At 54.5% G+C, this 15,983-nt stretch overlaps 2 protein-coding genes across 2 annotated transcripts in view; one reads left to right on the forward strand and one right to left on the reverse strand.

The window, feature by feature from the left end:
* Positions 1 to 1,593: 1,593 nt before the first annotated feature.
* Positions 1,594 to 3,918, reverse strand: NAA38 (N-alpha-acetyltransferase 38, NatC auxiliary subunit). The gene is made up of 3 exons (XM_064737418.1): positions 3,817 to 3,918; positions 2,852 to 3,026; positions 1,594 to 1,689 (listed from the first exon to the last, which is right to left on the reverse strand). The coding sequence occupies exons 1-3, from the start codon at positions 3,853 to 3,855 to the stop codon at positions 1,595 to 1,597; spliced, it is 309 nt and encodes a 102-aa protein (XP_064593488.1). The 5' UTR covers positions 3,856 to 3,918; the 3' UTR covers position 1,594.
* A 5,916-nt stretch (positions 3,919 to 9,834) lies between these two features.
* Positions 9,835 to 15,983, forward strand: part of CHD3 (chromodomain helicase DNA binding protein 3) — a 61,772-nt gene continuing 55,623 nt past the window's right edge. The window contains 1 exon segment of the mRNA XM_064737430.1: positions 9,835 to 10,162. Coding sequence (XP_064593500.1) covers positions 9,907 to 10,162 — 256 coding nt within the window. The 5' untranslated portion in view covers positions 9,835 to 9,906.

The raw sequence follows: 15,983 nt of genomic DNA on the forward strand, positions 1-15,983 counted from the left end.
CTCTCGGGGGTGGGGGAGGGGATGGGGGGGGAGGGGCTTTGGTCACCGCGACCCCGGTGACCCCTCCCCCCCCTTGTCCCCATCATCACCCGGTGACCCCTGACCTTTGTGGGGGAGGGGCGGGTTCTGTCCCCCCCCCTCTCGCCCCGCCCCCACCCCCCCATTATTGGTGCTGGGCCCTGCGGCCGCCCCGCCCCTCCCCCACCCCCGTGTCCCCCCTTCCCCTCCCCCCCCGTGTCTGTGGGGGTGGGGGAGGGGCGGGCGCCCCCCTCCCCCCATTCCCCTCCCCCACCCTCCCCCCCAGAAGCTATTTTGTACCTGAGATTAAATTAATGGCAAAGCCCGACGGCTCCGTGGGGGAGGGGCGCGAATTGGGGAGGGGGAGGGGGGGAGGGGCGCTGAGGGGGCGGGAATTTGGGGGGGGGCTCCGGAATTTTGGGGGGGCTCCGGAAATTGGGGAGAGGGAATTTCGGTGGGGGGCTCAGGAAAGCTGGGAGAAGGAATTGGGGAGGGGGCTCAGGAAATTGGGTGGGGGCTCAGGAGATGGGGGAGAGGGGCAAGAATTTGGGTAGGGGGCTCAGAAAATGGGGAGGGGCAGAAATTTGGGTGGGGGGCTCAAGAATTTGGGAGCCAGGAATTTGAGGGGCTCAGGAATTTGAGTGGGGGGCTCAGGAATTTAGGGGGGAACTCAGGAATTTGAGGGGGGGTCTCCCCATCCCACACAATTTGGGGAGGGGGCTTGGGGTCGCAGCCACGAGCGTCACACGGGGACAGCGTCACCAAGGGGGGGCTTTAATGGGGACCCCCAAACCCCACAGGGACATTTTGGGGGGGGGGGCTCTGTCCCAGAATTTGGGGCTCCATCCGGGTCTGGGGTCCATCTGGGGGGTCCCAGGTGGTTTTTGGGGTCCCTGGGTTGTTTTTGGGGTCCATCAGGTATTTTTGGGGGTCCATCTGATGTTCTTGGGGTCCATCCGGTGCTTTTGGTGTCCCTGGGTTGTTTTTGGGGTCCATCCTTTTTTCTTTTGGGTCCAGCAGGTGGTTTTGGGGGTCAATCCGGTGTTTTTGGGGTTTCTCGGATGGTTTTGGGGTCCATCAGTTGGTTTGGGGGATCCATTGGGTGTTTTTGGGGTCCCTCCGGTGTTTTTGGGGTCTCTCAGGTGGTTTTTGGGGTCCATCAGGAGGTTTTGGGGTCTCTCAGTTGGTTTGGGGGATCCTTTGGGTGTTTTTGGGGTCCCTCCGGTGTTTTTGGTGTCTCTCAGGTGGTTTTTGGGGTCCATCAGGAGGTTTTGGGGTCCATCAGGAGGTTTTGGTGTCTCTTGGTGTCTCTCAGGTGGTTTTTGGGGTCCATCAGGAGGTTTTGGTGTCTCTCAGGTGTTTTTGGGGTCCTTTGGGTGGTTTTGGGGTCTCTCAGGTGGTTTTTGGGGTCCATCAGGAGGTTTTGGGGTCTCTCAGGTGGTTTTTGGGGTCTCTCAGTTGGTTTTTGGGGTCCATCAGGAGGTTTTGGGGTCCATCAGGAGGTTTTTGGGGTCCATCAGGAGGTTTTGGGGTCTCTCAGGTGTTTTTGGGGTCCATCAGATGTTTCTGGGGTCCCTCAGGGGTAGGGGGGCTCCACCTCGATGGACACGATGTGGTGCCCGGGGACCATGGCCAGCCCCAGAACTCGGGGTTCACTGCCCGGGAACGCGTCTGCAGAGGGGAGAAAAGGGCTCAGAACCCCCCAAAAAAACCCAAAAAACCCGCCAAGACACCCCACGAGAAACCCCAAAAATGCCCACAAAAAAACCCCAAAAGACCCCTCTGAAAATCCCCTGAAAGTCCTCAAAGAACCCCAAAGGCTGCCCCGAATAAACCCCAACTTCCCCCTGAAAAAACCCAAAAAACCTTCCCCAAAAAAACCCCAAACCTCCCTAAAAACCCCAATAAACCCCTCAAAAACCCAAATCTCCTAAAAAACCCCAAAACCCCCCAAAAAACCCCAAAGCCTCCCCAGGACCTACAGCTTTCAGCAATTCCCGTGTTGATCTCAGGTGCTCGGAACTCAGGAACACCAAAACCCCCCTCAGACCCCCAAAATCTTTCTAGAGCTCCCCAAAAAAAGCTCAGGAAAGCCCCAGGACCCCCCAGAGCTCCCCAAAATTGCCCAAAACCCCCCCAGGACCCCCCCAAATCCGCAGCCTTGAGGGGCTCCTGAGCAGAGCCCAGGATCACGTTGGTCCCACAATCGGAGCTTGGGAACGCTCCCACCCCTCTCAGACCCCCAAAACTGCCCCAGGACCCCCGGAAACCTCCCCACGACCCCCCAAAACTCCCCCAGGACACCCCAAAGACCCCCCAGACCTTCAGCTTTCAGGAACTCCTGTGCTGACCCCAGGATCACTTTGGTCCCACAGTCAGAGCTTGGGAACGCTCAGACCCCCAGAACCCCCTCAGAACACCCCAAAACTGCCCCCAAACTGCCCTCAGACCCCCAAAACTCCCCCAGGACCTCCCAAAACCCCCTTAGGACCCCCCAAAATTCCCCAGGACCCCCCCAGACCTGCAGCCTTGAGGAACTCCTGTGCTGAGCCCAGGATGACGTTGCTGTGGCGGTCCGTGCACAGGAACCCCAGAACCCCCCAAAACTCCCCCAGAACACCCCAAAACTCTCTCAGGACCCCCAAAACTTCTCCAGGACCCCGAAAACCCCCCAGGACCCCCCAGACCTGCAGCTTTCAGGAACTCCTGCGCGGAGCCCAGGATGACGTTGCTCTGGCGGTCCGTGCACAGGAACGCCCCCACACCTCTCAGACACCAGAACCCCCCAAATCCCCCCAAAATCCCCTCAGGACCCCCCAGGACCCCCCCGGACCTGCAGCTTTCAGGAACTCCTGCGCTGAGCCCAGGATGACGTTGCTCTGGCGGTCCGTGCACAGGAACGCCCCCACCAGGGTCCGCCCGTCGGACATGCGGATGCGGAGGCTGCGGTTCAGCAGCGCCTCCAGACGCTGCCGCCCCCGGGGGGGCCCCGCGACCCCCGGCCCGGCCTGAATGGGGAGGGGGAACGGGGGGGGATGGGTGAGACCCCCCCTGAGCCGGCGGGATGGGGATGGGGAGGATTGAGGGGAGCCCGAACCCAAAAAACCCACCCAGTGCTCATGGGACCCCCGAAAACTCCCCCAAAATATTCCCTAATCCCTATGGCCCCCCCAAATCTCCCCCAGCCCCAAAACTCTCTATGGGACCCCCCAAAACTACCCCAAAATATTCCCTAATCCCTATGGAATTCCCAAATCTCCCCCAGCCCCAAAAAACCCACCCAGCGCTTATGGAAACCCCCAAAAAACCTTCCACAGCCCCAAAAAAACCACCCAGCATTTATGGGACCCCCCCCCCAAAAATTCCCCAGTCCCTATGGACCCCCCCAAATCCTCACACAGCCCAAAAAAAACCCCACCCAGTACTTATGGGAGCCCCTAAAATCCTCACACAGCCCCAAAAACCCACCCAGTACTTATGGGAGCCCCTAAAACCTCCCCAAAAATATTCCTTAATGGCTATGGGACCACCAAATCTCCCTCAGCCCCAAAACTCTCTATGGGACCCCCCAAATCTCCCCCAAAATCTCCCCCCGCCCCAGTGGACCCCCACAACCTCCCCAGCCCCCCCCCCCCCCTCAGCACCCTCAGCCCTCAGAGCCCCCCGATCTTCCCTCAGGACCCCGCACCGCCCCCACGGCCTCCAGATCCCCCCAGCTCCTCCTCCGCTCCCCACAGGATCCATAGGGCAGCCGTGCCGCCCCCAGACCCCAAATTCCGCCCCGCGCCCCCCACTCACGGCCGGGCCGCCCCCCGCCTCCTCCGGCGGATCCGCCATGATGGCGCCGCTTCCCGGCAGCCCTGGCGCGGCCCGGGAGGGCGGAGCTACGGACTACAACTCCCGGCGTGCACCGCGCGCTGAGCGGCAGCGATAGCGGGTACAGCGCAGTGAATACATTTCCCAGCATGCACCGCGCGGCAATGGAATAAACACAAGGACTGCGTTTCCCAGCACGTCCCGCGGCGCGCAGAGAAGGGATTTCCGGCGGCGTTGCCATGGCGACGGGCGGCGCGGTCCCGGCCTAAGCGGCCCCGAGGTGCGGGGAGGGCCCTGAGGGGCTTGGGGGGGCCCTGAGGGGCTTGGGGGGGTCTGGGGGGCTCGGGGGGTCCTGGGGGCCGTGCGGGGTCGGGGGTCCCCATTTTGGGGAGGGGTCTCCCCTCCGTGACCCCCCAAACCCGGGCGCGCCCCCTCCTGCAGGCCGCGGGTGATGACGTCACTCCCAGAGGGGATGGGGGACCCCCGACCCCCCCCAAATTTGGGGCTCAGAGCCCCCCCAGTTTTGGGGGTCCCCATTGTGTGTGGGGTCCCCCTTGGCGGGGGGGTCCCCCCAATTTTGGGGCCAATTGTGACTTTTTGGAGCCCAAACAAATCGGATTTTGTGCAAGGGAGCGGCGCTGTGGGGAAGGGACACATTTGGGGACACCCTGTGGGGGCACCCCCAGGTGACAATGGGGGGGGGTCACCAGCTGTGTCACCTGTGTGTCCGTCTGTCCATGTCACCTGGGTCTGTCGGTGTCACCTGTGTGTCAATGTCACCTGGGTCTGTCTGTGTCACCTGTGTGTCTGTATGTCCGTGTCACCTGTGTGTCAATGTCACCTGTGTCTGTGTCACCTGTCCCTGTCACCTGTCCATGACCAGCTGTCAATGTCACCTGTCCATCTGTCTGTCTGTGTCACCTGTCCCTGTCCCTGTTTGTCCATGTCACCTGTCCGTGTGTCTGTCTGTCCGTCTCACCTGTGTCTGTCTGTCCATGTCACTGTCCCTGTCACCTGTCCATGTCCAGCTGTCAATGTCACCTGTCCATGTCACCTGTCCGTGTGTCTGTCTGTCCGTGTCACCTATCCACGTCCATCTGTCCCTGTCCTTGTGTCCCCTCTCCCCTGTCCCCATCCCTGTCCCTGTCATTGTCCCCTGTCCCCATCTCTGTCCCCATCCCTGTCCCTGTCATTGTCCCCTGTCCCCATCCCTGTCCCTCTCCAGCTGTCCCCGATGTCCCCTCAGCGCTGTTGTCACCGTCCCCATCAGGACACAGGCGGTGCTGGCACTGTCACCTCCTGACCTGGTGACACCGCGGTGACACCACGGGGACAGTGCCACCCTCCTGGGGGTGTGACAGTGACCGGGTGACACCCCTGGGTGACAAAGTGACAGCGCCGGTGACAAAGTGACACCCCTGGGTGACACCCCTGAGTGACAAAGTGACACCCCTGGGTGACAAAGTGACACCCCTGGGTGACACCCCTGAGTGACAAAGTGACACCCCCAGTGACAAAGTGACACCCCCGAGTGACAAAGTGACACCCCCGGGGATGGCCGGGTGACACCCCCTGGTGACAAAGTGACACCCCGAGTGACAAAGTGACACCCCGGGTGACAAAGTGACACCCTCAGTGACAAAGTGACACCCCTGGGGATGGCCGGGTGACACCCCTGAGTGACAAAGTGACACCCCTGGGTGACAAAGTGACACCCCTGGGTGACACCGGGGTGGCCTCGGGGCTCAGAGCCACCAGACAGAGGCAAAATGGGCAAAAAGGAGCAAAACGGCCCAAAAATGTCCCTGGGGGAGGGCTGAGGGTGACAAAAGCCACCAACAGCCCCACAAGTGTCACCTCTGGGCTTTGGGGACTTCTGGGGGCGTCACACGAGGGCTTGGGGACATTTTGGGGTTCTGGGGGTGTCACACGAGGGTTTGGGTGGAATTTGGGGGATTTTGGGGTTCTGAGGGTGTCACACGAGGGTTTAGGGAGAATTTTGGGGGATTTGTGAAGATTTTGGGGTCCTCATGGAGTCCCACGAGGTTCTTGATGGATTTTGGGGTTCTGGGGGTGTCACACGAAGATTTTGGGGAGAATGTGGGGGGATTTGGGGATTCTTGTGATGTCACACAAGAGTTTGGGGACATTTGGGGGGATTTTGGGGTTCTTGTGGTGTCCCACCAGGTTCTGGGTGAATTTTGGGGTTCTTGGGGTGTCCCATGAGCTTCTGGGTGGATTTTGGAGTTCTCATGGTGTCCCATGAGGTTTTGGGTGGGGTTTTGGGTGTGTCACACAAGTTTTGGAGGATTTGGGTGGAATTTTGGGGTTCTTGGGGTGTCCACCAGGTTCTGGGTGGATTTTGGGTGAATTTGGGGTGTTCTTGGGTGTCCCACCAGATTTTGGGTGGAATTTGAGGGATTTTGGGTTCTCGTGGTGTCCCATGAGTTTTTGGGTGAATTTTGGGGTGTTCTACAAGGTTTGGTGGAATTTTGGGTTCTCATGGTGTCCCACCAGGTTCTGGATGAATTTTGGGTGGATTTTGGGGTTTTCGTGGTGTCCCACAAGGTTCTGGATGAATTTTGGGGGGATTTTGGGGTTCTTGGGGTGTCCCACCAGGTTCTGGGTGGATTTTGGGGTTCCTGATCCTGGGTAACAACAACCAGGAGCAACTTTTGGGTGAAAAAGACCCCAAATAGGGCAAAAACCCCAAACCTGGAGTGATTTTCACCCCATTTTCCATCATTTTGGGTAAATCAGCTGCTGGGGGTTCCTCTGCTGCCCCAGAATTTTGGGGCAAAAAAGGCCCAAAAAAAGAAGGGAAAGAAAAAAAAGGCAGCAAACTCCAGCAGTGGGGAGAGATTGGGATTTTTGGGGTGATTTTGGAGCATTTTGGGCAATTTAACCCCTAAAAACCATCCCTGAGGATAAATTCACCCATTTCACCCCTGGGGTTTTTTGGGGGAGAATTTGGGGGAATTGAAATTCTTTTTTCTCCACTTTTTAATATTTTCTTTCTCCTTTTTAAATTCCCTCCTTTTTTCAATATTTTTTCCCTTTTTTTCACCTTTTTTTTCTTCCCTTTCCTAATTTCTCTCTTTCTCAATCATTTCTCCCCTTTCTTTAACACTTTCTTCTATTTTTGAATTTTTTTCCATCTCTTTAACTCTTTCCAAATCTTTTCCATTTTTGATTCTTGCTCACTTTTTAAATATTTTCCCTCTTTCTAAAGTATTTTTCCTGGTTTTACTATTTTTCCCTCTTTTGAATCTTTTGTCCATTTTTATCTCCCCCTTTAATACTTTTTCCCTTTTTCACTCTTTTCCCCCTTTTTCTTTCCTTTTTCAATTTTTAATCTTTTTTTGGTTTTTTTACATTTTAATTTTCTTTCAATTCCCTCTTTTTTCATCATTTTTCCTTTTTATTCTTTCCCTTTTTCAAACTTTTTTCCTTTTAAAATATTTTTCCCTTTTCATTCTTTTTTGTTTCTTAAATGTTTTTCCTTTTTAATATTTCTCCATTTTTCAATATTTTAGCAACTTTTCTCTTTTTGAATATTTTTCTCAATTTGAACATTTTCTAAACTTTCATCCTTTTAAATATTTTTCTATTTTTCCCCTTTTTGAATATTTTTTCCTTTTTCAATTTCTTCCCTTTATAATTTCTCTCCTTTTCCATCTTTTTACCTTTTCCCATCCTTTTCCAATCTTCTTCCCTTTTCCAATCTTTTAATTTTTTTTTTTTCTTTCAACCTTTTCTCTTTTCTAACCATTTATTCCTTTCTTAACATTTTTCTTCTATAATTTTTTAAAATTCTTTTCCCTTTCTCAATATTTTTTATTCCTTTTCAATTTTTTCCCTTTTCCAATCTTTTCTCCCTTTTTAATCCTTTTTCCCTTTTTCAAATTTTCCCCTTTTCCATATTTTCCCATTTTTAATATTTTCTCTTTTTAACCTTTTCTTTCACTTTTCCAATCTTTTTTCTTTCCCTTTTCATCTTTCACCCTTTTCAATCTTTTTTATCAATTTTAAATCTTTTTTATTCCTTTTCAATCTTTCCCCACCTTTTTTAATCCCACCTCCATCTTTCCAACCCCCTTTTTTTTTCAATCCTTATAAACCCCCCCTTTTTTTTTTTGTTCTTCCTCCCTGCAGCCTTAAAGAAACTCCAAAAAAAGAAAAAAAAAAAACACCCAAAAGAGAGAAAAAAAAAAACCCAACAACCCCAAAACCCAACCCACCAAACCACTCCCTTCCCAAGTATTTCAAAGTCGAGGAGGGAGGGAGAAAGAACAAAAAAAATAAATAAAAAATTTGCTTTTTAATTTTTTTTTTTTTTTTTTTTTTTTTTACTGCGTGTTTAAAATCACCGAGGGAGGGGGGAGGAATGGGCGGAAAAAAAAGGGGGGGGGAAGGGTAAAAAATCCTTTAAAAAAATAAAAAGGGAAGCGTGACGAGTATGGAACTAGTTAACCTTTAACAATTTATGCTGATGTCACACTGAGCATGAGTACTGATTAATCCCCCCCCGAAATATTTTTATGGGAGTGAGGAGAGAGAGAGGGGGGGGAAGAATAAGGAGAAAGAGAAGAAAAAAAAAAAAAAAAAGGCAGAAAAAAAAAAAAGAAATAATTTACCGCAGCCATCTTTGTTTTATGCAGAAAAATCTCCGGCTTCGGGTCCCCCCCGGCTGGGGCCACACAAATATTTGTCCCTCGCCGAGCCGGGATCTGCGGGAGGGGGAAAAGCAAAAAAATATCATTAATGAGGCCCCAAAACTGAGCAAAAAGACCCCAAAATGAGCAGGATTGGGATTATTCCTCTGCTCGGGCTGTAGCGGCGAAGCCTGGGGGGGTGGGGTGGGGGGAGCTTTGGGATTTCTTATTTTTGAGGGGTTTCGTGATTTTTGATTTTTTGGGGGTTTTTTTGGGGTGTTTTTAAGGATTTTTTGTGGGGTTTTGTTTTTAATTTTTTTGTTGTTTTTTACCTCGCGCGGGTGATTTTTAAGGTTTTTTGGCGCTTTTTTTTTGATGTTGATTTTTACCCTTTTTCAGCCCTTTCTGGTTTTTGTTTATTTTTAACCTTTTTTCCCATTCTCTTCCCTTTTTAAATATTAATGTTTATTTTTGACTCTCCTTCTTTGCCATATCAATTTTAAGCTTGATTCCTCCCTTTTTCTTCCCCTTCCATCCCCATTTTCAATTTTAATGTCGATTTTTACCCCTTTTTGCCTCTCCTTCCTCCCCTTTTCCATTTTTCCACCCCGTTTTTTCATTTCACCCTTCCTTTCCCCTCCAATTTAACTCCTTTGCAATTCTCCCCTTTATTTCCTTCATTCTCTCCCTCAACGCTTCCCTTTCCTCCTTTTTGTTTTTTTTTTAATATTAATTTTAATTTTTTTTCCTCTCTTCTTAATTCCCCTCCCCCTTTACGCGGGTTGGGTTTTGTCGCTTTTTTGTGTGTTTTTAAGGCTTTTTTCGCCTCTTTTTCACTCTCCTTCCTCCCCTAAGGTGCGAGTGGGGCAACTTTAAAAAAAAACCCTCATTCGGCCATTTTGCGCTTTTTTTTCCCCTCAAGAAAGGGGGGGGGGCACCACCCCCCCATTTTCCCTCATTTTTAACCCCTCCCTCCTCCATATTTTTTTACGCCTTTCCCCCTTTCCCCCCCCTTAACCGGGGTGTGTTTTTTATTATTATTATATTTTTTTTTCCTCCTTTCTTTTCTTTTTTTTTTTTTTTTTTGTGTGTGTGTGTTGGGGGGGGTTTATTTTAAAATTACACCCGGGGCGGCCATTTTCGCTGCCGGCGCCGTCCCGCCGCCCGCCGCCTCCCGCGCCCTGAGGCGATTTTAACCGATCCGGGCGTTTTTCAACCCATCGCCGCCGCCCCCCCCGCGCCCCCCGCGCGGCCCCGCCGGGCCCGGCCCGGGGGGGGTCGCCCCGTCCCGCCCCCTCCCCACTTTCCCCTCACACCGAGCCCCCCCCCCCCCCCAGCCTCGGCGGCGGGGGCGGTTTGGGGCGGTGGGAGCGGCGCACGCCGAGGGTCCCCCCGGCCCCCCGCCCCTCACCCGGCCATGGCGTCCCCGCTGAGGGAGGACGAGGAGGAGGAGGAGGAGATGGCGGTGTCCGAGGGGGACGAGGAGGACGACGACGAGGAGGACGACGAGGAAGAGGAGGAGGAAGACGCCGCCGCCGCCGCCGCCGCTGCGCTCTTGGCCGGGCACCGAGGGCCCCCCGACATCTTCGCCGGGCCGGCCCCGGCCCCGCTCCCGCCGCCGCCGCCGCCGCCCCCAGCGCCCGCCGCGCCCGGGCCGCCGGAGGCGCCCGCAGGTACCGTCGGGACCCCCCGAGTGACCGCCCCGAGCCCCTCAGAGATTCCCGCAGGTACCGCCGGGACCCCCCGAGTGACCGCCCCGAGCCCCTCAGAGATTCCCCGAGTGACCGCCCCGAGCCCCTCAGAGATTCCCGGAGGAACCGCCGGGACCCCCCGAGTGACCACCCCGAGCCCCTCAGAGATTCCCCGAGTAACCGCCCCGAGCCCCTCAGAGTTCCCCGGAGGTACCGCCGGGACCCCCCGAGTGACCGCCCCGAGCCCCTCAGAGATTCCCCGAGTGACCGCCCCGAGCCCCTTAGAGCTTCCCGGAGGAACCGCCGGGACCCCCCGAGTGACCCCTCAGAGCTGCCCCCAGATTCCCTCAGAGATATCCGGAGGAACCGCTGAGACCCCCGAGTGCCCCCCATCCTCGATTCCCTCAGAGCTTTTTGCAGCTGGTGGGATCCCCCGAGCTCCTCAGAGCTTCCCAGAGGTACCGCTGAGACCCCCGAGTGCCCCCCGCCCCCGATTCCCTCAGAAATTCCCGGTGGTACCACCGGGACCCTCCGAGTGCCCCCCGAACCCCTCAGAGATTCCCGCAGTTACCGGGAACCCCGAAGCCCTCAGAGCTTCCCGGGGATACCGGGACCCCCCAAGCGTCCCCCCGAGCTCTTCGCCACTCGAGCCCCCTCAGCGCTTCCCGGGGCCGCCCCCCGAGCTCCCCCTTCCCGCTCCCTCAGAGACGCCCGCAGGTACCGAGACCCCCCTATCCTCGCCTGTCCCCTCAGATCTTCCCGTAGGTACCGAGCCCCGCTGTCCTCTCAGCTCTTCCCGGAGCTTCCCGCAAATACCGGGACCCCCGAGACCCCCGATCTGCCCCCACTCACTCCCTCAGAGCTTCCCGGGGCCGCCCACAGTTACCGAGGCTCCCGGAGCCCCGCTGTCCCCTCAGTGCTTCCCGCCGGTACCAGGACCCCCTGAGCCCCTTCTCCGGTCCCCTCAGCTCTTCCCGGAGCATCCCGCCGGTACCGGGACCCCACCCCGAGGCCCTCAGTGCCCTCAGTGCTTGCCGCCGGTACCGGGATCCCCTGAGCCCTTTCTCTGGTCCCCTCAGTGCTTCCCGCCGGTACCGGAGCCCCTTGAAGCCCTTACCCGGTCCCCTCAGCCCTTCCCGCCGGTACCGGAGCCCCCTGAACCCCTTACCTGGTTCCCTCAGCGCTTCCTGCCCGTACCGGGACCCCCTGATCTCCACTGTCCCCTCAGCGCTTCCCGCCGGTACCGGAGCCCTCCTGAGTCCTCCCTGATCCCCGCTGTCCCCTCAGCGTTTCCCGCCGGTACCGGAGCCCTCCTGATCCCTGCTGTCCCCTCAGCGCTTCCTGCCCGTACCGGGACCCCCTGATCCCCGCTGTCCCCTCAGCGCTTGCCGCCGCACCGGGGGTGGGCTGTGAGCTGTGAGGGGAGGGAGGTGTTTGTAAACAACCGCGAGTGTCACCGCGAGTGTCACCGTGCGGCCACCGTGTGTGGGGACACCTCCTCCCGCCGCACACCGGGCCTGAGGGGACGCGGTGCTGCCGGGAGCCCGGCCCGGGGGTGACGGGGGCGGGTGGTGCCCTGCCAGGACCCAGAGTGGGGGCTGACCCCATGGTGGGGGCCCTGCCAGGACCCAAAGGGGGTGGTGAACCCACAGTGAGGATGACAGGGCTTGTTGTGTCCCTGCCAGGACCCAAAGTGGTGCTGACCCCATCATGTGGGGTGATGGAGGCCAGTGGTGCCCTGCCAGGACCCAAAGTGGGCTCTGACCCCATGATAGGGCCTGTGGTGACCCTGCCAGGACCCAAAGTGGTGCTGACCCCATCATGGGGGCTGGTGGTGCCCTGCCAGGACCCAAAGGGGGTGGTGAACCCGTAGTGAGGATGACAGGGCCTGTTGTGACCCTGCCAGGACCCAAAGGGAGTGCTGACCCCATGGTGGGGGTGATGGGGGCCAGCAATGCCCTGCCAGGACCCAAAGTGATGCTGACCCTGGGATGGGGGCTGCATGTCCCCTGCCAGGACCTAAAGTGGATGTTGAACCCCATAGCGAGGATGACAGGGCCTGTTGTGACCCTGCCAGGACCTAAAGTGGGCTCTGACCCCATGACAGGGCCTGTGGTGTCCCTGCCAGGACCCAAAGTGGGCTCTGACCCCATGATAGGGCCTGTGGTGACCCTGCCAGGACCCAAAGTGGTGCTGACCCTGGGATGGGGGCTGCATGTCCCCTGCCAGGACCTAAAGTGGGCTCTGACCCCATGACAGGGCCTGTTGTGACCCTGCCAGGACCCAAAGTGGGCTCTGACCCCATCATGAGGGGTGACAGCTGTTGCTGTGCATCTGCCAGGACCCAGAGTGGCTGTTTTGCGGGGTGTTGGGGGCTGCAGCTGCCTGACAGGACCCAAGGTGGCTGTTGCACCCCATATTGAGGTGTCTGGGGGTTGTTTCTCCCCTTCCAGGACCTGAATCAGTTGTTTTACCCCATTTAGAGATGTCTGTTTGTTTTCTCCCCTTCCAGGACCTGTACCATTTGTTTTACCCCATATTGAGGTGTTTGGGGGCTGTTTCTCCCCTTCCAGGACCCTGATCCATTTATTTTACCCCATTTTGAGGTGTTTGGGGCTGTTTCTCCCCTTCCAGGACCCTGATCCATTTATTTTACCCCATTTTGATTCACCCCAATATTTATTTTTGTTGTTTCACCCCATTTTGTTTGACCCCAATATTTATTTTTGTTGTTTCACCCCATTTTGATTCACCCCAATATTTATTTTTGTTGTTTCACCCCATTTTGATTGACCCCAATATTTATTTTTGTTGTTTCACCCCATTTTGATTGACCCCAATATTTATTTTTGTTGTTTCACCCCATTTTGTTTGACCCCAATATTTATTTTTGTTGTTTCACCCCATTTTGATTCACCCCAATATTTATTTTTGTTGTTTCACCCCATTTTGATTGACCCCAATATTTATTTTTGAGGTGTTTGGGTGTCCATGGCCTCAGATGGCCTCAGGTGTCACCGTTGTCCCCTCTGGCAGCCGCTTCCCTGGGGTTTTATTGTTTTATTGCATTTTTATCACATTTTATCAGGGTTTATTTTATTTACCAACCACCTCTGGGTGTTGGTGCCTCAGCTGAGCCTTCACCCCAAATTCCAGCCCCTGAGAACTCCTTTTGTGGGTTAAAATAAGGGAAAAAAAAGAGAATTTAGCACCAAAATCCCCATTTTTCACACCCTCATTCCAATTGTGGGGGTCCAAACGCCTTTACTGGTGCTTTTCCAGTAAAGGCACTAAAATTGACCATTTCTGTCTGAAATTAAGATTTTTTTCCCCTTCTGAATTAAATTTCTTGGATTTTTTTTTTCAAATTAATGAGGGGAAAAGGCATTTCAAAGCCCAGATGGGTCAGTTTGGTTTAAAAAATCAGCTTTAAAGTGAAGCCACTCGCTTTGAAAAGGCTCAGAAGTGGAAAAATTCACGTTTTTGAAGGTTTATTTTTCCCAAAAAGGTTAGAAATGAGTAAATTTGGGGGTTACTTCCCCCTTTTCCCACAAAAAATTGGTTAAATCTGGGTTTGGAACCTTTTCCTTGGCCCTGAAATGCCCAGAATTTGGTAAATTTGTATTTTAACCTCCTTCTTTTTTAACCTCCAAATGCTCAGAAATGGGTAAATGTGGATTTTGGAGCTTCCAAGAATGACTAAATTCAGCTTTTAGAACAATTTGTGTTTCTGGAAAAGCTTAGAAATGGCTCAATTTGGAATTCCAGCTCCTGCTTTTCCCCGGAATTGTTCAAAAATGAGCAAATTTGGGACTTTTCCCCCCACAGTGTTGAGAATTGCTACATCTGGAGGACAGAGCTCCCAAAAATGCTCAAAATGGGGCAAAATTGGATTTTAACCCCCTCCAAAACACTCAGAATGAACACACTTGGATTTTAGAGCTCCCTCTTTTCTAGAAAAGCTCAGAAATAAATAAATTTATATTTAACCTCTTTTTTTTTTTAACCCCAAACCCCTCAGAAATGGGCAAATCTCACCTTTTGCTGCTTCCCTGACCTTTTCCTTTGGCTCTTGCTGCACTTTTTGTCCAATTCCTGGATTATTTTCCCTCAAAACCCCATGTGGGACCCACAGCCACCGCTAAATTCACTTTTTAAAACTTCCCCTCCCTCCAACCACCCCAAATCCCCATTTTTACCCTTTTTCCTCCCCCAAATCCCCATTTTTTACCATTTTCCCTCTCACAAACACCCCAAAATCCCAATTTTTTCCCACTTTTTCCTCCTCTAACCCCAAAATCCCCATTTTTCTCAACCTTTCCCCTTTGGATCAGAACTTTTGCCCATTTTTAACCTTTTCCCCCCGCATCAGCAGCAGCCCGGCCTCTCTGTGCTGATTTAAGGTGAAATAACACTTTTCCCCCATTTTCCCAGCGGGAAACCAACTCCTCCCTCTCCTCTGAAGCTGAAACTTGTTGGTTTTGTGTTTTTATTTTAATCTTTTTTCCCGATTTTTGCCGTTTTCAGCCCAATCCCGGCACAGAACAATGGCGAGGCCGCCGCAGCCGGGCTGGGGTGGGAGGGGGAGAACCCAAACCCAGCGAATTTTCCCTTAAAAAAAATCCAACCTAAACTTGAGATTTTTCCACACTTTGGCACCAAGTTGTTGAGCAAAGGCCTGGCCGGCTGCTCCAGCGCCGGGAAAACTGGGGGGAAAAAGCACAAAAAAAGGAAAAATGGGGGATTTGTGCGGCGCGGGGGAAGCGGCGCCTCAGTCCCCGCTGTGCCGCTTCCCCCAGATTTTCCCTTTTCCCCCCATTTTGGAGCTCCCCTCCCTCTTTCTTTGTTCCAACTCCTTCCTCCCCTTTGCCGGAATCACTCCCCCTTTTTTTTTTTTTTTTTTTTTTTCTTTTTGCTGCTGCTTTTTTTTTTTTTTTTATTGTGGTTTTTACTACATTTTTTCCATTTTTCCACCTATCCCCCCCCCCTCCTCCTCCTCCTTTCACCCTTTCATTTGCAATTTCCACCATTTTCCCCTCGTTTCTCTCTCGCCTCATCCACTCAGGGAGGGGTTGAACTTTAGGATCGCGGCCCCCCCCCCTTGCTCCAGCGGGGGTTTTTTGGTGTTTTTTGGGTTTTTTTCCCCTTTTTCTCGAGGTGCGGGGAGTGGGAGCGTCACGTGTGTGGAAAATTCTGGTTGATGCTTTGCCAACGCGCCCCGGCTCCCCGCGCATGTCCGATGGGGCCGGGGGGGGGGTGCGTTTGGGGGGTGAAAAAGGGGGGAAAACACCCCAAAAATGGCAGGATCGGGCCCGCAGGGGCTCGGCCCCATCCCCGCCAGCGCCCGCGTGTCCCCGGCAGCACCGCCAGGTGATGGTTTGGGTTGAAAAAACAGCGAAAAGGGGAATTTGGAAAAAAAGCGAGGAGCGGTGAGGGAGGGAGGGAAGGGAGGGGGGGGGGGAACAGGGCGGGCTGGGCCTCGGCGCTGCCGCCATGGTAAAAAACGGGCGGAAAAAGGGAGAATTTGGGGTTTTGCGCCCCGCGGGGTCGGCGCTGCCGGTGGTCCCGGCGCTCGGCCCGGCCGCCCGGGGCTGGCAGGCGGCGCTGCCAAGGGATTAGGCTGGAATGTGACCCCGGCGGCGCCGGGCGCTGCTGCTGTCCCTGCGCCAGGCCTGGCACCCGTGTCACCCCCTGCGTGTGTGTGTGTGTGTGTGTGTGTGTGTGTGTGTGTGGCTGTGTCCCCCCCTTGGGGACACCCTCGCGCTGATTTACGGCTGCCAGCGCGGGGGGAGCGTGCCAGCGG

This window comes from Zonotrichia leucophrys, unplaced genomic scaffold (genome assembly GCF_028769735.1).
Source record: "Zonotrichia leucophrys gambelii isolate GWCS_2022_RI unplaced genomic scaffold, RI_Zleu_2.0 Scaffold_55_320004, whole genome shotgun sequence".
NCBI classification, from domain to species: domain Eukaryota; kingdom Metazoa; phylum Chordata; class Aves; order Passeriformes; family Passerellidae; genus Zonotrichia; species Zonotrichia leucophrys.

Coding starts and splice junctions, on each gene's coding strand:
- NAA38 (XM_064737418.1), bottom strand. CDS start 3,855: ATGGCGGATCCGCCGGAGGAGGCGGGGGGCGGCCCGGCC. Junction 3,027..3,816: donor AGGCGGGGGGCGGCCCGGCC/GTGAGTGGGGGG, acceptor CTCCCCATTCAG/GCCGGGCCGGGGGTCGCGGG. Junction 1,690..2,851: donor GGAGTTCCTGAAAGCTGCAG/GTCCGGGGGGGT, acceptor TCCCCTCTGCAG/ACGCGTTCCCGGGCAGTGAA.